Source organism: Tachypleus tridentatus, chromosome 9 (genome assembly GCF_004210375.1).
Source record: "Tachypleus tridentatus isolate NWPU-2018 chromosome 9, ASM421037v1, whole genome shotgun sequence".
In the NCBI taxonomy this organism is placed as follows: Eukaryota; Metazoa; Arthropoda; class Merostomata; order Xiphosura; family Limulidae; genus Tachypleus; species Tachypleus tridentatus.
This window is the reverse complement of record NC_134833.1, coordinates 46,373,946-46,396,697: the sequence shown is the minus strand read 5'-3', so window position 1 is coordinate 46,396,697 and position 22,752 is coordinate 46,373,946. Positions and strand designations below refer to the sequence as shown.

Here is a 22,752-nt window from a genome sequence, read left to right as displayed (position 1 = left end):
ACAGGCAGAGCACATATTATCAATTGTGTAGCGTTGTGCTTCAACCCAAACTAACCCAATAAACGAAGAAGACTAAACTCAACATTCGAGACATTTAAAACCACAATAATGTTACGCCCTCTGTAGGTAAATCGATCACTCGGCTGGCTTGCTCGAGCTCTCAAGCACTTTCGCAACATTTCTGGAGAAGATGCTATTTCAAACGGTAGACTCATATTTATCAAGATCTAAAAGACTCTTGTATCAGTAAACTAGACAGACTGTTATAAAATTTCGGTTGATAGAAAGAGATGAGATAACCATATAAGGTGAACACTATTTACCTGGAAGCTCATTTTTAAATTATTCATTGCGTTGTATTCCTCTGATCTTTCCAGATGGCTATCACGACTTGCACCAAACATTTCTATTGAGAGTAACAACGTCAACCTACGTGAAAATGACTACTATACTTTGGTTGTTTCTCAGAGTTTTGATAGCAAATAATCGACTAAGTTTCGGTTTTGAAGCAGGAGTCGAGACTTCAGAAGAAAGTAAGTTAAAATAATATGTATTACCCATTTAAATTTGTATAGTATTGAGAAATGATTTTCTTATCAAATCTGCTGTCTGTTATCGTTTTCCTTGCCATCTACTATGAAATACCTTCGAAAGAAATAAACTGTAGTTTAAACATCTCTTTAATAGCATAACCCATCATCTGGTATAGTTTCGTGCCTAGAGCTGTCGAATCTTTACTGAACAATTATATATTAATTACTAGTTTCTGAAGCTTTCATCTAAAATAAATTAACTTTTTATCTGTGTTGAAATACAGCACACCGTTAGGCACATCAGCGGTTTCATATAAGAATAGCTCCCTACGATAATAAAACGCTTCCTGTGAGCAAATTAGAAATTTTTGTAAACATTATGCTTTTTTCTTATACTCTAGGCTTGGTGAATACAGCTTTATACATTTATTGTTATTACATAAGATTTATTATTTTACAAAATTATAATTTCAACTATTTTTTTTGGATTACTGAAAGTTCAAACACTGTCACATCAGAAGTTTACACTTGGTATAAGTTAAAAGTGCAATGTTAGATGAAGAATGTATCTACTTATGAGAAATAAACTATTTATGCTAAGTTGTGTAACTGAAATGTATAGAGCTTTCAGAATATTTTAATCATAATTTTGGTGAACACTGAATTTCAAATAAACTATAATCAGACAATGGCAATACATAAATGAATTTATATTTTTATATAAATTACCCTGTACAAAAATAAGTTTATATTTTAATGTAAATTACCTTGTTATTTAGTTGAGTTTAAAATAATACTGGTGCGAAGATTTTCTATTAGAAATCTGTAGCCTGCTTAGGGTTACCAGACTAAATTCTAGGTTTAATATGTAAAGGGAGTTAGTTACGCACAATAGGTTATATGGCCACCGAGTAAATGTTTAATGTGTCACAAGGGTCAAAAAGAGAGTAAATGCAAAAGAAAATACACAGCTATGAGCGAATCTTATTAGGCTTATATATAATTTATATTGCTTAGCTAAAGTCATAAAGTATTGAAATGGTAAAGCGATTTACGAAGTAAACAAGGTATCATGGAAATTTCAATATTTCTAAATGAATTGTATTTGTGGTATTCTTTGCATAGTTAAATAATTCCATCCTTTTTATTTGTTTCTAGGAGGCGCTTTTTACGTTACGCTTGAAGGTTAATAACCTACATATTTAAAAAAAATATGAATATTATACATTGTTTTGTGTTTGTAAGAAACAATACATACTTTCTTAACAGTTAAGAATAAAATTTAAATGTAATTTAGGTGCTTGTTTTTTGTTTATACATTTAAATCAACTACGCATGCATAATTTAAATTTCCTGCTAAGAGTTTAATTAGAAGTTAAATTTCCTTAATCCTGAAATTCCTGTTCATTCTTCCTATGCCGTAAAGTTTATATGTAAACAATATACACTAACATGTAAGATGTGCAAGACAGGAAGAGAAAATAAGAATACGTTTTAATGAACTAGTGCTTTTAGTTAACAACTGATACATAGAAGAACACTATGTAAAAAATGTTTACAAATATGCTGGTAATATAGTTAAAACAAAGCGCTTTTGCCCAAACTTTCGTACTATTTAATATTCTTTCTAATGACTGCTATTATTTTAATCACTATTCTCTAGATATATCATTAAAAGTAATTTACTGTAAGTATACATTCTTGAGCGTTTAGTTGATCTAACGTTTGATTCCAGTGTTTAGAATTGCGCTAACTTTCACGTAAATAAGTTTCCAGATAATCATATAAACTGGGCAAATGACAATAAAATTTTAAGCTCATTAAATAAATCAAGATTTTGAGTAATGTCATTGATCCTTGCAAGTACATGTTATATTTAATAATATGTTTGTCTGGTAAATGGTATTTTAAATGAGTTTTTCAAATACAGTTTGGGAATATTTCATGCTACGGACAGATATTCTTATTAATTAAAAAGATTATTTCATTATATTGGATTACAATTTCTAAGTTTTGATGTGAATACTTTGTGCGCAAAAAATACTTTTGCTATCAAATACATTATATAGCACAAGTCTACACAGATGGCTATCTGTATTGTGCCGACCACGGGTAACAAAACCCGATTTGTAACGTTACACGTCTTCAGATTTACCCCCAGAGTGCAATATATTATTTCAGTCTTCTAAAATTGGCTTCATTAACTTATAGCTGACATTTCTATTTCTATAGTTAGCTTACTTTAGATCAGAATTTACCGATATTATGTACCCTAATAGGTCAGCGGTAACACTATGTAACAAAATTTTTACTTTTTTTTGTTCCTGCCAGAAAGTGTTATTTCCCAGTTTCTTATGCCTAAAGTAAATGGAAAAAAAATATTTTTTTCTTCAGACTTTGCTTTTTTGACCTAGGAGCATATAACTAAAACATGATGGGAGACTATATTTGTGGGCTGATACATGAAAGTGATTTACATTGGTCGCAAATCTCGAAAAACTACTCACTTCTAAACATTTCTGTTCGTTTTTGTGTAACTTTAACATAAATACATGTAAATCTTGATTCATATGTTGTTTTATTGAGACCTTATGTGAATGAAAATGTGCAAATTTGCCAGTTTATACATAGAAAATAGGTTAATTTCTAAATTTCATTATCCAGGTCACAAAAGCAAAGTTTGAAGGTAATAATGGCCATTTTATGTACTTTTACAACATAAGCAATTAAGAAATAACACATACGATCCAGGAAGAAAGTTTGTGTTACATAGTGTAATTTCACAAACTTACAACAATAAAACCCAAAGTGTTCCATTATACCGCAGTGGACAAAGAAAAAATAGTCTATGCTGTTGTTTTGCGCTGAAATAAAGAAACTCACAATTAATATTTGTTAACAATGAAATCAAATTGGCTTTTGGCATATATATAATTAGGAAACACATTTATAAATATCTGAGCCAATTATGTTATCTGTTTTTTTTTTAATATTACTTATTAATTAATTAATTTTAACACTTTATTTTTATCAGATAAGAAAAAATGTTGTAGGTGTTCAAAAACGTCTATACATACAAGATTGCAACGGAATTGAAGACTGTATGTAAATTTATTCACTGAAACTTGTTCACTTTATTTCATGCGTGCGTATGTAGGTTTGTAGTCAATGTATTCTGAGCTTTGTATTATATAGAGAAAGAGAGTATGTATGTGGTACAAGGGTCTGTGTCTTGAATAATTAATTTTTGTCTATTATATTAAAACACAACAACATGAACACAAAAAAACGCCACAATTATTCAGCTGGTTTACAGTGGTTCTAAACTTAAACATGTCTGATCATTTTCGAAAATCTTAGTAATATATCTATTTCAACACATAGCTCTAATTAAACTTTAATTTTCAACTTCCACCTGATATGCTGAAACTTCTTGATGAAAATCGGTTAGATAACCAGTTTCGTCATAAATTAAAATATTTTTCTCTAAGCAACAGATTTGAATAAAACACCATAATAGGCTAACTAAGAGAAATGTGAAGAATCAAACTACATACAAATAAATGTTGGACTTAAAAGGTTTCCATTAATCAGTCGTGAATACTTTCCATTAATCATTCATTCGGGCGTTTCCCACTATTATATATATATATATATATACAGTACGATACATTACATTTAAACGATTCTGAATGTACAAATCAGCAAATCACATGACAACCACCGTAGGTATGAAGCTGTGGTGGAATAATATATATAAGAATAATTAATATATAGAGCATGAGCATACGCTACAACATGGACTCTAACAATCTGAAGAATTAAACAAATAATCGATATGTTAAACAAGAGGTTCAACCAGCTGTGTTTATGTTAAATAAGGAATATGCTTCCCTTAAATATTTCTTGAAACGTAAAACAAGTGCCAGGATATATATTATATAAAACACTTCTCGTTTCAAATCAGTAGATATTTTTTATTTTCTGATACGAACCAATATATTAGTTATTGTATTTTTTCAACATTATTTTACTCTTTCAAATTAATTGCAAAATACCAAAACTATAACGTAAGTTATCACTATCTTACAGTTAACAACATCATTTGCGTATACTGTTTTAAGTTTCACTACTTATTGTGGTCCGGCATGGCCAAGCGTGTTAAGGCGTGCGACTCGTAATCTGAGGGTCGCAGGTTCGCAACCCGGTCGCGCAAACATGCTCGCCCTTTCAGCCGTGGGGGCGTTATAATGTGACAGTCAATCCCACTATTCGTTGGTAAAAGAGTAGCCCAAGAGTTGACGGTGGGTGGTGATGACTAGCTGCCTTCCCTCTAGTCTTACACTGCTAAATTAGGGACGGCTAGCGCAGATAGCCCTCGAATAGCTTTTTGCGAAATTCAAAACAAACAAACACTACTTATTGCAGTCCCTAAGTTGAAAAGTTTCCGAAACTAAGAAGCTAGAGCTTGAAAATTACTTTTTGTTTACAAAAATGGAAACGACTAAAAAGAACAGCTGTATTTATATCAGTGAATTTATGTAAATGTTAGTAAGATCCGGAGTTTTTAAGTTCGGTAAATGTGTGTTTCAGAAATGTGTACATGTATTTACATTGTACAAAAATAGTACTAGTGGGTTTTAAAGACTCAGTGGTAAGATTAATATAATAGGGTTTTAAATATTTAAATTTATATATTAAACCACATTAATCTGTTTTATGTGTAACATAGGGCCTTTTTTATCTACTCACGCTTGTAAAGTTATACATATTGTTACGTATTCTTGAACTTAAATATCTACAATTTTAGAGAACAAGCGGGACTTTCACAATACAGAAATATATATATTGCATGCATTTTAAATATATAGGGAGCTGAAACAAATACGAAAATAAATACGTCCGTTACAATATATATATGGTTTCAAGTTTACATGCATCTTTGTCATATTTATTTTTTTCTTGCAAAAATCAAGTTTTCGTATCTGCTACGATTATGCATCTTTTGTTGAAGGAATAAAATAATAAATAAATATCTGCTCATCTGGACTAGATAAGCCTAGTTCTTTGTATCACCGAATACTTCTACTGTACTTTTCACAAGAAATCTATCTTGGTTATTGATTTAAAGGAAGTGGTTGTGCTTGTAGAGAACGAAAAAAATGGGAAAATATTGAAGAATGGGAATCAGTATAGATTTTGTTGTTCACCAATACAACAGAACCATATTTTATAAGTTTACAATTTTGTATGATGCGTTAATATTATTATTACTTTTCTAGTTTTACAGAATACTCAGTACCCTCTGTCACATATTTTTGTGTATGTGCGGGTGGTTATATAATATTTGGATTTGGTGTTTAAAAAGTAATATATTTAGGGTTGGGGTGTACAAAGTATATAATATTTTTAGGTTTGCTTTTATGTTTTATCCTTTCTCAATATCTAAAAAAATCATTCACGAACGTTGGATCAAGTCTGATTTATTCCGATAACTGTATATTGATAACGAGGTCACATACTTGTGGAATATTCTTTTTCTAAATAAGCATGTGTATGTGAGGAAAACATTTATTGTATACAAGGAAAGAAAAAAATTATTTTGATATTTAAATGTACAATTTATTCGCCATCAGGTTGGAATAGAACAAGACGTTGTTTCAGATTTAAGAATACACGAAGGTTCATTTTTTTCTGTTTTTGTTTTTATGTAATTAAGCACAAAGCTACACAATTTGCTATCGATTGTTTGCTCACTAAGGTTATCGAAACCAGATTTCCTGAGACGTAACACCGCAAACATACCCATGTACCACTGGAAGGCATACATAAAAGGCTTTTTGTTGAACAACTATGACGAATTGAATTGTAATTAACCGTAAATGTCTATGATATATAATATAATTAGGTGAATCGTCAAGTTCTGTACGATCTTATGTAATGAACCTACTCATAGTTTACTATCTAATAGCATGAAGTGAATCAGCTGTTTTTTTTTTAACATCCAACATTTATGAAACAAATCTCAGTCATAAAAACCTCGGTTTTGCTTACACATGTCTGCAATGCTACAAATGACAATATCTATGCAAAAACGGCTCGTTTGGGTTGAGAAAATATTTTACATAGAAGGTCGAAACGTTGTTCGCTCTTCTATGTAAAATATTTTCTCAACCCAAACGAGCCGTTTTTGCATATATATTTCTCAACAAGTGGGTTTCTCGACATCACTGAAATGACAATATCACATCTGTAATTTTTTTTATTATATAAAGTTGAAAATAATAAAAAGAAAGAAAATACGGCAAAAATCAGAATAACTTATTTTTCATTTTCTTTTATAAAAATAAAGCCATCCCAAAGTAGCTCAACGATAAGTCAGAAGGCTTACAGCGTTAAAAACCGAGTTTCAATGGGTGAGTAAAACCCATTGCGTTCAGTGGCAACTTGGCGATATCCAACTCAGCGGATTAAGCGACAGTAAGGTATGTCGAAAGACAAGACGTCGACCGTAAAACTTGTTGAAATACAATTAGTCGAAAAATTAACTTGTCGACAGCAGATTGTCAGCAATCGCGTCATAAGATGGATTTGTTATTAATGTTTGCTCAGGGGAATGCATGCATGTTTACATATACATGGATCAAGTTTACATTGTATGAGTAATTTGTTGCATTTTGAATAGATAAATACAAAATGCAATTATTTCATACAAAATAAATACTTTAGTTCACCAATAGAACAAAATTATACCTCATGCTCCTGAGAAAGAGTACAATCTGTGCATTATTCTAGATTTCTTCATAGGGTGTAACCACATTCCATATTCGTTCATTTCTTGTCACCGCCATTTTGCATAAGTTTTGCTGGATGTTTCGCTGGCCATATTTATCTGGAATACAGCAGCTTTAGTGTCGTGCTGCTCCTTTCGTATTTAGTTCAGTAATGAAAATATCGACACTCTTCTATTGTTCATCATTTTGTTAAATTTGTTATACCATTCGTCTACAATATTGTTAGTCCTTATAATGAGTTATACAGTAAAAAAAGCTACAGTGTTATCAAAAAGTTGAGCTAATTATTTTAATTCGATAGCCATAAGCACTCGCCTAGCCTACTGTCGGCAATACTACGGGTACATTCGAAATATTGGGATATCAACGTGTCTGTCGGGAAGTGACAATATTGTCGACAAATGGGTTGTCGCCGAGTTGTCTATCGACTATAAATTTATAGACAAATTGTGTGTTGCCGTTTTGGCTATAGCCTAGATGACCCTGAACCAGACCATTTTATAGCTTTGTTATTAACAACAAGCAAAACAATAGTAATTCGTGAAGACAAGAAAACTACTTCAAGTAAAAGTGTATTCTCAAGATGGCTGGTATGGGTATTAACACTTTAATTAAAATAAAGGTCGAAACGTTGTTCTGTACTTTATTTTAATTAAAGTGCTGATCCTTATACCAGCCGTCTTGAGAATACGAAACAACTGTAATTTATGATGATTTCAAAACTAGGCAAATAAACGCAAGTATTATTAATTACTACATTTGCATAAAATTTCGATTAAAATGTGTTTATTGCATTTTAATTCTTTGTTTGTTTTTGAATTTCGTGCAAAGCTACACGAAGGCTATCTCTAGCCATTCCTAATTTAGCAGTGTAAGACTAGAGAGAAGGCAACTAATCATCACTACTCACCACCAACTCTTGGACTACTCTTTTAATAAACGAATAATGGGATTGGCCATTACATTATAACGCCCCCACGACCCTCAGATTACAAGTCGAACGCTTTAGCCCACTTGGCCATGCTGAGCCCTTGATGAATAATAAAATGAAAATGATTTTCTGCGTGCCCCACGCTTGGTATTGCTATCGCACAAAAATATAGCTAATAAAAGGAATAAAAATCGCATAGGTTAATATACTGTAATCCTGCTACTACTACTGATTAATTCTAGTTATTTACAACTTCTTTTCTCACTCCAAAAATATATGTTAGTATTTACTGAGGAAAGTTTTGAAGGCTTATAGAATCACTGCTGAATTTTGTTTCATAGAAATATTTTTTTTTATATTTACGTCAATATAAAACAGATAAAGGTATAAGCAGTAATTTGCGGTTCTTGAGAAAGTTACTGCTAGAAGTTCCAATAGGAATGAAAAAAGTATTTCAACAAAAATTTACAATGCATGGAAAACATAAACCTGCGGCTCTTTTATATTTTGTTTGTTTTTAAGGTTTCGTTTTACTTTCGCGCAAAGCTACACGACGGCTATCTGCGCTATCCGTCCCTAATTTAGCAGTGTAGGACTAGAGGGAAGGCAGCTAGTCATCACAACCCACCGCCAACACTTGGGCTACTCTTTTACCAACGAATGGTAAGATGACCGTCACACTATAACGCCCCAACGGCTGAAAAGGTAAGCATGTTTGGTGTGACGAGGATTTGAACTCACGACCCTCAGAGTACGAGTTGAGTCCCTTAACCACCTGGCGATGCCGGGCCTTTTTTAAGGTCTATGACGTTTGTGGTAACCTTTTTTTGTTACATCATATCTGTTTTCATAAGCTACAAAAATATTCTTATGTAAGAAGACATCAGATAAGGTCTATATGCATTTGGTGTTGTAGGTTGTCACCACATTTAAACTATATTTACATAGGATATGAAGAATGTGTGGCATTGTTTTACCAATTTATACTTCTATATTATTCAAGAGTCAAGTTGTTCGAAATACTAATAATATAGCTTTATGTATACCTATATATTATACAAAAATTCCAAAAATTATTTTATCTCAGTGACAAATGGTTATTAAGTATTGTTGATTCAAGTGAACTTTCTCGAACCTCTCCTTAAGGTTTATCAATCTGAACATGCAAAGACAATTTGCTTGTTTTGAATTTTTGCACAAAACTACACGAGAGCTACCTACGCTAGCCGTTTCTACTTTAGCAGTATAAGGCTAGATGAAAAGCAGTTAGTCATCACCACCCATCGCCAGTTTTTGGGATATTATTTTGCCAACGATTAGTAAGATTGAGCATAACATTATAACGTCTTCATGTTTGGAGTAACAGGGATTCGGACTCGCGATCCTCAGATTATGAGTTGAGCGCCCTAACCATCTGGATGTATTTTTAAATTCTAAATTATCCTATTCATTCTACCGTTTTAGTCTGTAGTTATTTTAGTCACCTCATATCAAATGGCACTGTTAATTTTCAATGCCAGACAATAAATTACCCGTTGTTTACAAACACTAATCATAAGTTAATGTTTCTTGCAATCTTAAAACAAACTTTTTGCTTACATTTTCACAATGAAAATACTGTCTGTAAATATGTTAATCCCTTTAAGGCCTTTTCTGATTAATGATGACTTGTAGGGCTAGTTGTGTCCACGAAAAGAATTGAATTTAATGGATGATTTTAAAACACAAAAATAGCATAAACAAAATGGAGACCAAGACGTGATGTGGTAATATTTATGTAGATTATAAACCACGAGGGTTATATGCACTAGTCACGCTCACTTTAATTGCACATCATTCCATTCCATAGAAATAAAACCTAAAAAACAGGAATTGAAGCATAAAACATTGAAATCACAAATTTTATTTCAGTAGTGAAAAGAACAAAGTTACATAAGACGTGCAGTCTATGATACCTTCAAAGTTAGGTGAAATCGTAAAAGACTGTTGCAGGATGTAAGTGCTAAAGTTGCCATGTGTTTCGACCAGGTACTCCACTGTGATTTGACGTCTGATCATTTACAACAATTGCTTCTCGAGCATGCAGAATACATTGTATTCTTAGAAAAACGGACATTACAGTAACAAGACACATTTCATCTGGTATACTGATCACTTTTCAGATAATTGAACTTTGAGGTCTATAATTGCAAACGTCTTCCCACACATCTCTTCATGTACCCCTACAACCTGAGCCAGCATGGCCAGGTATTTGGGACGCTCGACCTAAGGGTCGCTGTTTCGAATCCTGATCACATCAAATATGCTTGCTCTTTCAGCCGTGGGGGCGTTAGAATGTTCTAATCAATCCCATTATTCGTTAGTAAATAAGTAGCCCAAGGGTTTGGGTGGTGATAAATAGTTGCCTTCCCTCTAGTCTTACACTGCTAACTTAGGGAAGGCTAGTGTATATAGTCCTCGTGTAATTCCGCGTGAAATTTCCAAAACAAAAAATCTCCACAACCAGGAATCAAAAGTTAAGTTCGATGCACGAGATAGCCATCACAAGGAAAGTTTTGTCTCGACACCAATATATAGAAAGGCATTATCTTGCACGAAAACTGTAGTTTATATCATATGAAAATCATACCGGTTGTGAGAATTTCATGATACCGTGAAGCGTTATTGTAGATTTGCAGTTCATGTGTTGATAGACACTAAAAACAAATTATGGTTCAATAACAAAGTCACCACTGAAACCACAGAACTTTAGCATCATGGCGATGTGTAGGAAATATTTCAGGTTGATTAGTTATTGACCAACTGTTGCAGTTTTGCACGCTGACATTTTCACAAAGAATGAAGGGTTCTTTGTCAGTCCATAAATTATTGTTAGCAAAATTAGCACATTGGACTCAATAAGTTTCCGTTAGTGCTTGAACATGATAGTTTGTAAAGAAACACTCATAAGATGTATCGATGTGTTTATGTGCTAAAAGCTGAAGATGATAAATTCAGACACTGGGAGACATAACCTGCACTGTTGCATCCATGTGCATTTGTGCTTGCTTGTCTTGATACGGTATGGTTGACTTCAGCCATAGCGTTAAAGAGTGTAAGTGGTGAGCCTTTTATTCGATTTATTACAAGTGTAATTTCTCTTCTGAATTTAATTACACTTGCACACAGAGCACTGAAACAAAACCCTCTGTGAATGTTATTTTCTCTAAGCTTTTCCTTGAGAAATGAATATTTTGGTATAGTAACATTTTACTAGATAATCTTTTGTTATTTTCGTGTTGACAGAATAAGTTGAACGTAAATTGGATGGATTATAAAAACAAAATGAAAGAGGGTGTGATTGGACATGACAAATTTACCGACAAGCCTTTTGCTATAGAAACTATGCTAGTCACCCAATATGGTCTAAAGGGACTTTGCGGCATTGGCTGTAACGATGCAATGAGTATTCATATTTATTTTAATGTAACTTACTCAATCTATATAATTTCATAAAAATAATCTATTTACCAACGTTTGGGCTTTATGCCTTTATCAAACAATTAGAGAACTCTTTATATTTAATTCAACATAACGTATATCTACTTCCTTACTTTAATGTAATAAATGTGTTAAAGATAATAATTTACATTCATAATTAATATGTGTACAAATAATATCCCATGTGCATTTTCCTCAGAGATATTTCAAAACGTAAAATTTTATTATTCATTTGAGCTAATGAAAGAGCTTCTGGCCAGGATGGTGCATGGTATCAAAATATTTTTTAAGGTCATATGTTTGTATAGAACGTTTGGTGTGTCATATATTATGGCATAAAATTTAACAAAAATACACGTAATTATTTATCACTAGAAATTTGGAAATATCCAGAAATAAATTGAAGTGTTTTTCGCTCTAATTACCTAAGTTGTGACATTATGCTTTTATTAAATTTACTATAAAAACGCATTATTTTCTCATCATTCGAGAAACAAACTATATAATCTTATCATTGAGATAATGAGTTTATTATGGATTCTACATTGAATGTTTATAAAAATGTTGACTAATACATTCATATCAGTTCCCACTGTTACATATTAAATAAGAACATTCTTCGAATATCTCTGATTTTTTAGCATTTATAACTAGGGAGCTGCGAGAAGGTTTTAATTATTTTAATTCTTTTTGCACAATTGTTTTAGTCGTTTAAAATATATTCATTTATGAAAAAAAATGTTAGATAGAAGTAAATATAAGAAAAAAATTGCCGAATTCCCATAAACAAATAATCCTCCAAGTTCTAGACTTAACGAAAATTATTTAATTTTCAAAAGCTCATTTGTGCTATCTCAGGTCTTCACTTCGTGTGCAGACAGATCTTTTACAATATTATTATAGTTTACTTTCAATGGTTGCATGGTTAGCACGCAGTGCTTTCGATATGAAAAAAAACAAAAAACTTTCATCTAGACAAGTTTAATTACACTCATTTTATTCATTATCCATCACCAGAACTGAGCCAGACAAATTACACGTGTTAGAACTATCAAATGGCCAATAAAGAGTGCACAGTCACCAGAATAAAGTTGTCTAGTGGAGGCAGCAAAAATCGTAATGCACTAATCAAAATGTATTTTATTTTCATCCATCTGTCTTTGTTAAAAACCGACAACTCTTGATCATTCTATAGGATATAACAAAGACGTCTAACACTATTTTTTAAAAAAGTTGATTGATATATTTTTATATGAAGAGCCTACCTTCGGATAATATAAATTAAAAAAGTAAATATTTTTACTGTATCTGTAGAACTACATTGCTGAAAGTTTTTTTTTTTATATCTGTATTTGGTATTTACAGCAGAGCTACTACGGTTATCAGCCGTCGTCCTTAAAACAGGAGGGAAAGCAACCAGTCAGCAGCACACTCATATACATTATCCACGCTAAAGGAGTGATTGTCACTCTCATAACACATCTACAACTTAAAGTACAATGAATAATTCCTATTTGTGCTCGTATTGAATCCGGCTTTCTGGATCCGAAATATAGATCTTTATCCCAAGACCAGTTCGTGCCTTCTTTTATACGTCTGTATTTACACTTTGTATGGTTATATCAAGGTCTCTCTGAAACGAATAAATGGTCTGTAATTGATATAACACGATATAACACTATGTAAAAATAGCTTTGATTTTATCAATCTGAGTAAATAATAAAATTTAAAAATCTGTAAACAAGGATTTAATCTTCATCCCTTGCGAATGATTTATACATCGAACACAGTTTAACTGCATTATTACTGTTATTACTTAATAACTTTCAGTAACAAGTGAAATGCTTAGTTTTAAAAAGTGATATTAAAGTAAAACCTTTTTCTAAATTAGTAAGAGAACTTTATCATCAAAACTATGTAATTTATTAATTTCAATACATAAAAGGAACAAAATTTTTATCTTTAAAGCTTGAACTCTAAAAACCTTTAATTTATCTATAATCAAATTGTATTAATAAAGATAACGAGTTGTGGCTGAGCCACTTCACATTCAAATGGTGAATTACTCATGAAGTGAAAAACCTTTAGGCATTCGAAACATTTGTTTTCGGACCTTTGTACAAAACTAGCTCTCTGTGATATATATTCCAAGACAAGACAAAAGAGAGCTAGTCAAAATCACCTACCGCCAACTTTTGGGCTATTTTATTCTGATCAATAACACTGTACAACAATTTTTTTGAAAAGTTTTGCTTCCTGAAAAGGTTTTGCTGATTGTGACAGGTACCTGGTGTGTATGCACAAATATAGTTTTGGTTTTGCTTTATCACGTAGGAACTCTGAGAAATAGACAGTTAACTGTTTACCGGCAATAACATATTTAATTGCGTTTATGTTTCTAATGCGCTATTAAGTTCAACATAATTAAAAGCATTTTGCTCCTGATTTTTGTTTATATTCAATGTCCAGTGTATCATGTTGCAGTGTCCAACAATAGTCAGCAAGAACTGACGGATTCCAGTTGCCCTGATATCGTTTTTCCATTGTAGCAATGTCCTGGTGAAACTAAAGATTTCGATGAAACGGTACGTGATGGGCAAATTTGGATGTGATTTTCGTGATAAGCAGCCAAAAATATATAAGTAATACCCAACAGTGTTCGAGAAGCAAAAACTTTGTTGTGCAGTGTAATGGAAATTAACTGTACTCTTTTAACCCATCCATCAACGACTCCACAGTGCAGTAACGGATCTTAAAATTTGAATATTCAAACAATTAAATAAAGAGCAAGAAAGTAAATTATCTGAACTCTATAAAAATCTTCAGCCAATTTATACAAATAATTTATCTCATGATGATAAAAACGATGACTTTCTACTCAAGATGACTTTATCTTCAAATTGGTAAGCTCATGCTTATCATAAACAAAAATGATCTATTGCAGAAATTTTTTTTCACTTTCTTGTATTGAGAAATATAACTTACCAAAATAGAGAGGACAGTTTAGCCTATTTCAGCTCAAGTGGGCCATTCGCTTCTTTACATCGAGTGATTGCTCACGACAGTTTTAACAACTGTCGAAAAAATTGCAATTTCAGTTCAAAATGGAAAATTTATCTTGCAAATGTGAAAGATCTAGTCAAAGTGCCAAACATGTTTTTTTTGTGTATGAATTTGATGAATTATTAATTTCTGCTTTACTGGTCAGAAACGTGGAGAAAGTACATTAAAATTTATTACTAATACTAACGGCCCGGCATGGCCAAGCGGATAAGGCACTCGACTCGTAGTCGGAAGGTCGCGAGTTCGAATCCCCATTACACCAAATATGCTCGCTCTTTCAGCCGTAGGAGCGTTATAATGTGACGGTCAATCCCACTATTCGTTGGTAAAAGAGTAGCCCAAGAGTTGGCGGTGGGTGGTGATGATTAGCTGCTTTTTCTCGTCTTACACTGCTAAATTAGAAACGGCTAGCGCAGATAGCCCTCGAATAGCTTTGTGCGAAATTCAAAACAAAACCAAAATAATACTAATAACTTAATGAATGTTATAATAAATCTACAACGGTGAAATTACAGTGAGAATATTGTGAATATGAATGATGATGCTGTAAGTTATGAAAACAATGACGATTTTTTGGTCTTACTAGTAATGGCGTTTTGCTCTTAAGTGATGATAGTGATGATGACAAAAAAGGAATTACAAGATTGTTTTCTACATGGATGTTTCTTTGACGAGAATACTTTTCAAGTTTCAAGTCGTCTGAAAATGAATCCATTTATTTTGTTGATGAAACAAGTCGTTTAATTACTTTCAGTATTTCAGTAATAAAGAAAATGTGCTCTATTATCTTATTCAACAATCCAAACTAAGTACTGCTTAAAAAAGGAAAGGCGTTTAGTTCCCAAACTGTAGATATTCTTTGAAAAATTTTTACCATTCCCGTTGAGTAATGTTGGAGTAAATTCTTCTTGGCATGACTGTAACATATAAAGACCGACTCACGTACCCCACAACTATACGGCAACTCCAAACCTGACAAACCTGATTGTCCTCTACGACCCATAATGTCGACCTACGAATCATTTAACTACAACCTCGGTAAATATATAGTGTGTGCTGTTCTAAATATGTAACATCAACCGGCTCCTTTTTCAAAGACTCTTTCAACTTTAAATCTATTCTTAATCAACTAAATCATAAAGTCTTAGTGGCCAGTTTTGATGTAATCTCCCTCTTCACAGAAGTCCCAATAACTGAAACCTGCAAGATAGCTTTAGAACTTTATATCCAAGACCCCAACCAATTGATACACATCCCCAGTAACCAATTAGCAACCCTTATAGAATTCACTACCACCAAAACTAACTTTATGTTCAATAACCAAAACTACCTGCAAATAAATGGTCTAGGTGTGGGGAATCCCGTGTCACCAGTTCTAACCAACATTTTCATGACACAGATTAAATCACAAGAGATCAATTCAGCTTTACACCCACTACTATACTGCTACAGGTATGTTGATGATAGAACTACTGGATTCACATCTACAGAACACACACTTTTTTTCAATCACATTAACTCTATACACCCCAACATTAAGTTCACCTGTGAACAGGAAAAAACCTAACCAAATAGCATTTCTTAACCTCAAAATCACTAGAACTGATACACAATTCAAAACATAAATCCACAGAAAAATCACCCATACTGGATTACACGTTCTCTGAGACTCAGCACATGAAATGAAACAAAAACATAACATATTAAGTAACCAAATAAACACAGCCACAAAACTATGTTCACCCGATAAAATTAACGATGAAATCAACAAAACAAAACAACACTTCATCAACGTCAACAAATTTCCTCGACAAAACCCTGGAAAAATTAAACGCACACACCTAGATCAACAACAAGCAAACAACAATAAATCACAAGATACAACAAACTACAAAACCTTACACTGCTGCATACCTTATGTTCCCGACATCAGCAGAAAAATAATCAACATTTGGAAAAAAAAACTTAACAAAACACAACATTCCAGTAAACACCAAATTTATTCAAAAACCAGATACAAAACTAAAGTCCATACTATGTAAAACTACACTGACAAACACAACACCAATATGATTTATAAAATAAAATGCAACAACTGCCACGACTTCTATATTGGAGAAATAAGCAGAAAAATGGAAACTAGATTCAAAGAACACATAAAAGACCTTCACACGTTTTTGAACACTGCAAATCAAATAAACACAACATAACCACAGAAAACACTCAAACATTAAGTAGGAAAACAAAAATATAAACAAACGCAAAATCAAAGAAACCCTACTTATACAGCAACTAAAACCAAAATTAAACTAATATAAAGAAACACCTTTATACCTATACTAATCAATAACCTAACGTCCACCTCCAACGCCCCCTACAATCCGGTTTATACTCTCGTCCCTAAGACATGTATCTGTCAACGGTCACATTCATACTCTCTCTTTCTTAACCTGAAGATGACCTAGGAAGGTCAAAGCGTTGTTTTCTCCTTATCAATAAAAGTCTTAATACCTATACCAGCCGTTCTGAGATACATTTTTATTTCAAGTGGGTTTCTCGTCATCAATAATTGTTTACGATTAATATTTTTACAAACTTGAAGATGTCCGTTAATCTCCGAAGAGAACTACTCTGTTAGAATAATTAAATCAATACCGTATATGTATGTGTCATGTTTAATAAGTGTCTTTTGGTGTTTAAACCGTAACTTTTAAACGTCTACTTATATGGAAAGTTCATTTTGAATATTTTTTTAAAAGGATAAAATATTCAAGTACTACGTAAAACATACACACATATTTACGGAAAATGTATTGATAGTCATTTATTTACAATGCTTTCAGGACAGTTCACATACCACTAATAGATTGGAAGATCCTGGATGTTTTTGTAGTTATTGTGATGCTATGTTTCAAACATCTGATGGTTTTCTTAATTTTTGTGTGTGTGAAATCTTAAGTTCTACTCATTAATGATAAAGTTAGAAAACTTGGACTTTCAGTATAAGACGATGGATTGACAACCAATACTTTAAGCACTCTTTTTTATTGTTTTTTTTTTTACTTTAGAATTTATGAAATTAGTTCATAAATTCCTTTGTTAGCATAAAAAGATAAAATTGTAATGTGAAACTGCATCAAAGAAGATAAACAGTGTAAATAACCAAGTCCTACATAAATATGGAGTCATTGGTAAGATGAAACTAAAAACACGGTAACTATATTACACCCTCCACCAGTATCAGAAGACTAGTCATTTTCGATTTACTGTTGTCCAAGCTTATTGATTAGGGAAGAACTTCCCTGACACTACTATAAGTCACTGATAAGTGATAACTTTGTTTCATAGTTATTTTCATTAACTTAATCTTATCCACACGGGTCTTCCTATCGTCACGGTTGTGTCATGACATTTTTAGACTAATATTCAAAATTTTATTAAATTACTATTTTATGAATATATATCAATAAGTTTAGTACCAACTTGCAGATCATGCTTCATTCAACTTTTAGTGTTATACATGACATAATTTCTTAATTTAAATGTAAATATTGAAAAATTATTAAATATCGATTTCTGTGTGTCACGTGATATATTGAATGCAGCATTGAATTAAATCAGATGATTTTGATGCCCAAATACAAAGTTTACAGTTTTTTACAAATTAGGCACTCAAATTAACGATATTGACAAGTTAAAATATGACAACCTCTTAGCTTCACTATTTTCTAAAATATTAGTTTATTTATTGAATCAACCAAGGTGGTCCCGCCCATTTCTCACATTTTTGAAAATGCTTACTTACAACTAATTCGCCCGTTGACGTGTGTATAACACGTGTTTTAATACCCACACCAGCCGTCTTTAGAATATATTTACATTTTTAAGTGCGTTTCTCGTTATCATGAAAGTTCAAAATGTCCCCTAGCGGTTTTCTCAAACTCTGCGATTATTTTTCTTTTCATGCTATATCCCAAGCGGTAAGATAAGACATTAGTGACCTCGAACAATTATAATTATTAAGATTCAAATACAGTTTAATTATTAAGCTTGGTTAGTTATAGTGAGATTATGTGGTATTGACATTGCAATTTATGATTTTATATTATTTGAAAATGCATATATAAAATCTAAATAAAACTATTTTTATTTTATATCCTTCACGTGTAAAATTTAATAAGGCTTAGAAACTTGCGCTAACTTGCAAACGAGTTCAAAGTTTGTTACTAGAAGAGAAAATTGTTTTATATACTTTATTTATTGTTATATGTTATAACTGTAAATAGTAATAATGTATATACAAACGTAATGTATTATAACCAAGATGTGGTTGTATTTTACAAAATACTGATCCATTAGAACACAGTCAAGACAGGTGACTTTATAAAAGCCAGTTTAGTATTTTTACAACTTTTGTAAGCTAGTAAGTCACGCCTGAAAGGTCAATGAAATAAAAATAAATATATTACGAAATATGTTACGAAATTTATATATTTAGGACAAACATTTGTGTTTTCATATTACGATTTATAATCATTCTAGAATAAAAAAACGTAATTTATATATATTTCCTAGTGCTTCATGGTAGTTATTAGGTCGATCAAATAAGTGAAAATAACAGACGAGTATTTTCTAGAAAAACGATTGATTACTTTCTTAAGGTTGTAAGTATTTTACATGTGCAGTTTGAAAATTTTCTGACGCATGAAAGTATTTTTAGTTTTAAAATCAAAATAACTTTGCGTGTTGGATAATCAACATTCGAAAATAAAAAAGTGCATGAGAAAACATTACTTAAAAATTTTTAAAACTTAATAAAAATATGATATTTTTTGTACAAAGTCCTTGTAATATTTAATGATATTCTGCAAAAGAGTTAAACAGCTTGTCTGATGAATGCTTGAGAAAAATAAATCAATATTACATATTCTTCATATCGTATACAAATATAGATTCACTCTTCTGATTAAAGAGGCAACCATACAATAAAATCAACAACAAACAAATGACAGGTATCGGTATGGTATACACATTTATAGATGACAAAAATAAAAATCAACAACAAATAACTAACAGGTTTTGGTATATATGACAGATATCAAAATCAACTACGAACAACTAACAGGTATGTTTGTTTGTTTTTTGAATGTTTTTTGAAAGCTACTCGAGGGCTATCTGTGCTAGCCGTCCCTAATTTAGCAGTGTAAGACTAGAGGGAAGGCAGCTAGTCATCACCACCCACCGCCAACTCTTCGGCTACTCTTTTACCAACGATTAGTGGGATTGACCGTCACATTATAACGCCCCCACGGCTGAAAGAGTGAGCATCTTTGGCGCGACGGGGATGCGAACCCGCGACCCTCGGATTACGAATCGCACGCTTTAACACGCTTGGCCATGCCGGGCCACTAACAGGTATCAGTATAATATACACATACATAGATGACAGATATCAATCTCAACTGCAAGAAATTAACAGATTTGGGTATAATATACACATATATAGATGACAGAAATCAAACTCAAAAATAAACAATTAATAGGTTTCAGTATTGTATACGTATATATATATGACAGAAATCCCGTTTTTAAACTCAGAGGATGAAATAAATTTAAATTTAATGTAATAAACGAATTAAATCTGTTTGAAATAAAGCAAAATCCTAGGATTTAACTGACTTTATTCCATAATCAATTCAACATTACGTTGAAATCGACATTTCTTGCGAAATGAAATCTCTAAGTCCGCACGTGTATTTAGGTGGAATTCCTTACATTTTGTTTTATATATCTATAGGCCGCATAAATCGGTAACACAACGTACGAGTTTTGTATTAGATGGTCTAGCAGTAACTTTGTTTTTATTTATAGAGCAAAGTCACCTTCATTTGTCTTTAGTGTCCAGTGCGGAGTACATCACAAGGCTTTAGATAAGATACTATTTTAGTTGAAAGCCACAACGAATCCAATTATATGTGATATATTTTAATTCATCTTGCTCATGAACCAGTGCTGTTTCCTGAGAACTAACTTTTAAGACTTATTACATATATGACAGGTAATCGGATATATCAAAAGTGAATTTAAATTAAATCTACAAGTGCTTAAGGGAAAGCCCCCTAGTGACTCAGCGGTATGTCTGCGGACTTACAACGCTAAAAACCGGGTTTCGATACCCGTGGTGAGCAGAGCACAGATAGCCCATTGTGTAGCTTTGTGCTTATTTCAAAACAACAGCTTAAGGGAAAATACATACATATAGTAACTCAGAGACCAGCAACAAAAAATTAATATCTTAATAAGGAGCAACAAAGCACACAATGTTTAATAAGACGCTCGATAATAGTGATATTAGTAATCTACGCTTTATTTACTATTGTCGAAACTAAATGTTCAATTGTACAAATCAAGAAGCAAAGAGCTTCTCACTCGAACAAAACGTTGCAACATACAGTAAGGAGGCCAACAATCTGCTATAAATAAAATGTGCACATACGATTTCAGATAATGTCAAGAAGTTCATAATTTCATATACGTTATCAAGCAGCGTATCATTTTTATTTCAGTGTATTTGTAGCATTTAAAATATTAAATGACATTCAATAAATAGAAATAATAAAATACTTAACTCTTACACTTATGTCGTATAACACGTTACACGTAAAAGAAGTAAAAATAATGCTTTGTGGCTACGTAGATAACTACAAGTGTGAATTGAATATTGAATACCATTAGATACTACCTAAGTTCGTATACAATAAAACATAATATAGATAGTGTTATCCTATGTGAGTCAATTATCAGATGATCATAAAATATTTCAAGTCTAAAAACATTTAATAAACATATGAGCATGAATATACCTATAAAACATCCACACTGGAGGATTAAAAGCAAAAAATAGTTAAATAACGACGTTCAGATACAACTAGTAACTGCTAGATAATTCATTTAAATTAATAAGAATTCAAGCAGCTGAAATGACAGTCAAGAACAGATATAAGAGGAATCAATAAATCTGTCTATACAGAGTTTTCTCTTTCATATTGATTGATCGATCCTTTTTCATTTTTGATTTTTTTTTGCAATTGTTGCTTTCCTTAGAAATTACATGAAACGAATGAGAAGTGTTGTGACCACTGTTATTTGTGTTGAAAGATTTAAGATGCATGATTGTATTCCTTTATGTGAAACTAAAGTTTTCACTTTGTTTTACTTTTGTAGCTTTCTTTACAGTCCTCATACTTGTATTCATAACATTATTTTTTCTTTTGTCCAAGAGAAAAATGAAATTCAAACTTTGCTTTAATATTGTTCTTTACCTACACGGAATTGCAATGTTCTTAGTAGGGATTGTAGGTTAAAGAGCTGCATTTGGTTTCTTAGCTTAGGTTGAAATTATGTGAGACATGTACACATTATGATTATGATGTTAGTAACTGTGTTTTGCATTATAGTTTTAGGATTTTTGTTGCTATGAATAAAACAAGATCTAACATGTTCGATTATTGAATTAGAAATATCTCAGGAATTTCATATGCAAAATAAAAATCAAGGGAACCCTATATATATGCAAAAACGGCTCGTTTGGGTTGAGAAGATATTTTATATGGAAGAGCGAACAACGTTCCGACCTTCTTCGGTCATCGTAAGGTTCACCTTATTGTTCGCTCTTCTACGTAAAATATTTTCTCAACCCAAACGAGCTGTTTTTGCATTTCTATTTCTCTACAAGTGGGTTTTCTCAACATCACTAATTCAAGGGAACACCGATATATGGAAATAAATAATTTTCCACGACCTCGTTATGTCCTTCACTAATAGTATTTCAGCTGCGTTGTGATTGGCTCACTTAAACACTTGTATAATAAATGCAATTTTTCAATGCTCACTCGCACTGGTCGAATCGTTGTAGTTTTTTTTTTTTAATCTTTAAATCTTCAACGTTTAG

At 32.0% G+C, this 22,752-nt stretch overlaps 1 protein-coding gene and 1 long non-coding RNA gene across 2 annotated transcripts in view; one reads left to right on the top strand and one right to left on the bottom strand.

Annotated features, from left to right (window-relative positions):
- The first annotated feature begins 220 nt into the window (after positions 1 to 220).
- LOC143227071 (neural cell adhesion molecule 2-like) overlaps positions 221 to 22,752 on the top strand; it is a 126,579-nt gene continuing 104,047 nt past the window's right edge. Inside the window, exon 1 of the mRNA XM_076458612.1 lies at positions 221 to 533. Coding sequence (XP_076314727.1) covers positions 440 to 533 — 94 coding nt within the window. The 5' untranslated portion in view covers positions 221 to 439. The remainder of the gene's footprint in view (positions 534 to 22,752) is intronic.
- LOC143227069 (uncharacterized) overlaps positions 12,715 to 22,752 on the bottom strand; it is a 39,583-nt gene continuing 29,545 nt past the window's right edge. Inside the window, exon 3 of the long non-coding RNA XR_013014852.1 lies at positions 12,715 to 13,371. This is a non-coding gene — a long non-coding RNA (uncharacterized LOC143227069). The remainder of the gene's footprint in view (positions 13,372 to 22,752) is intronic.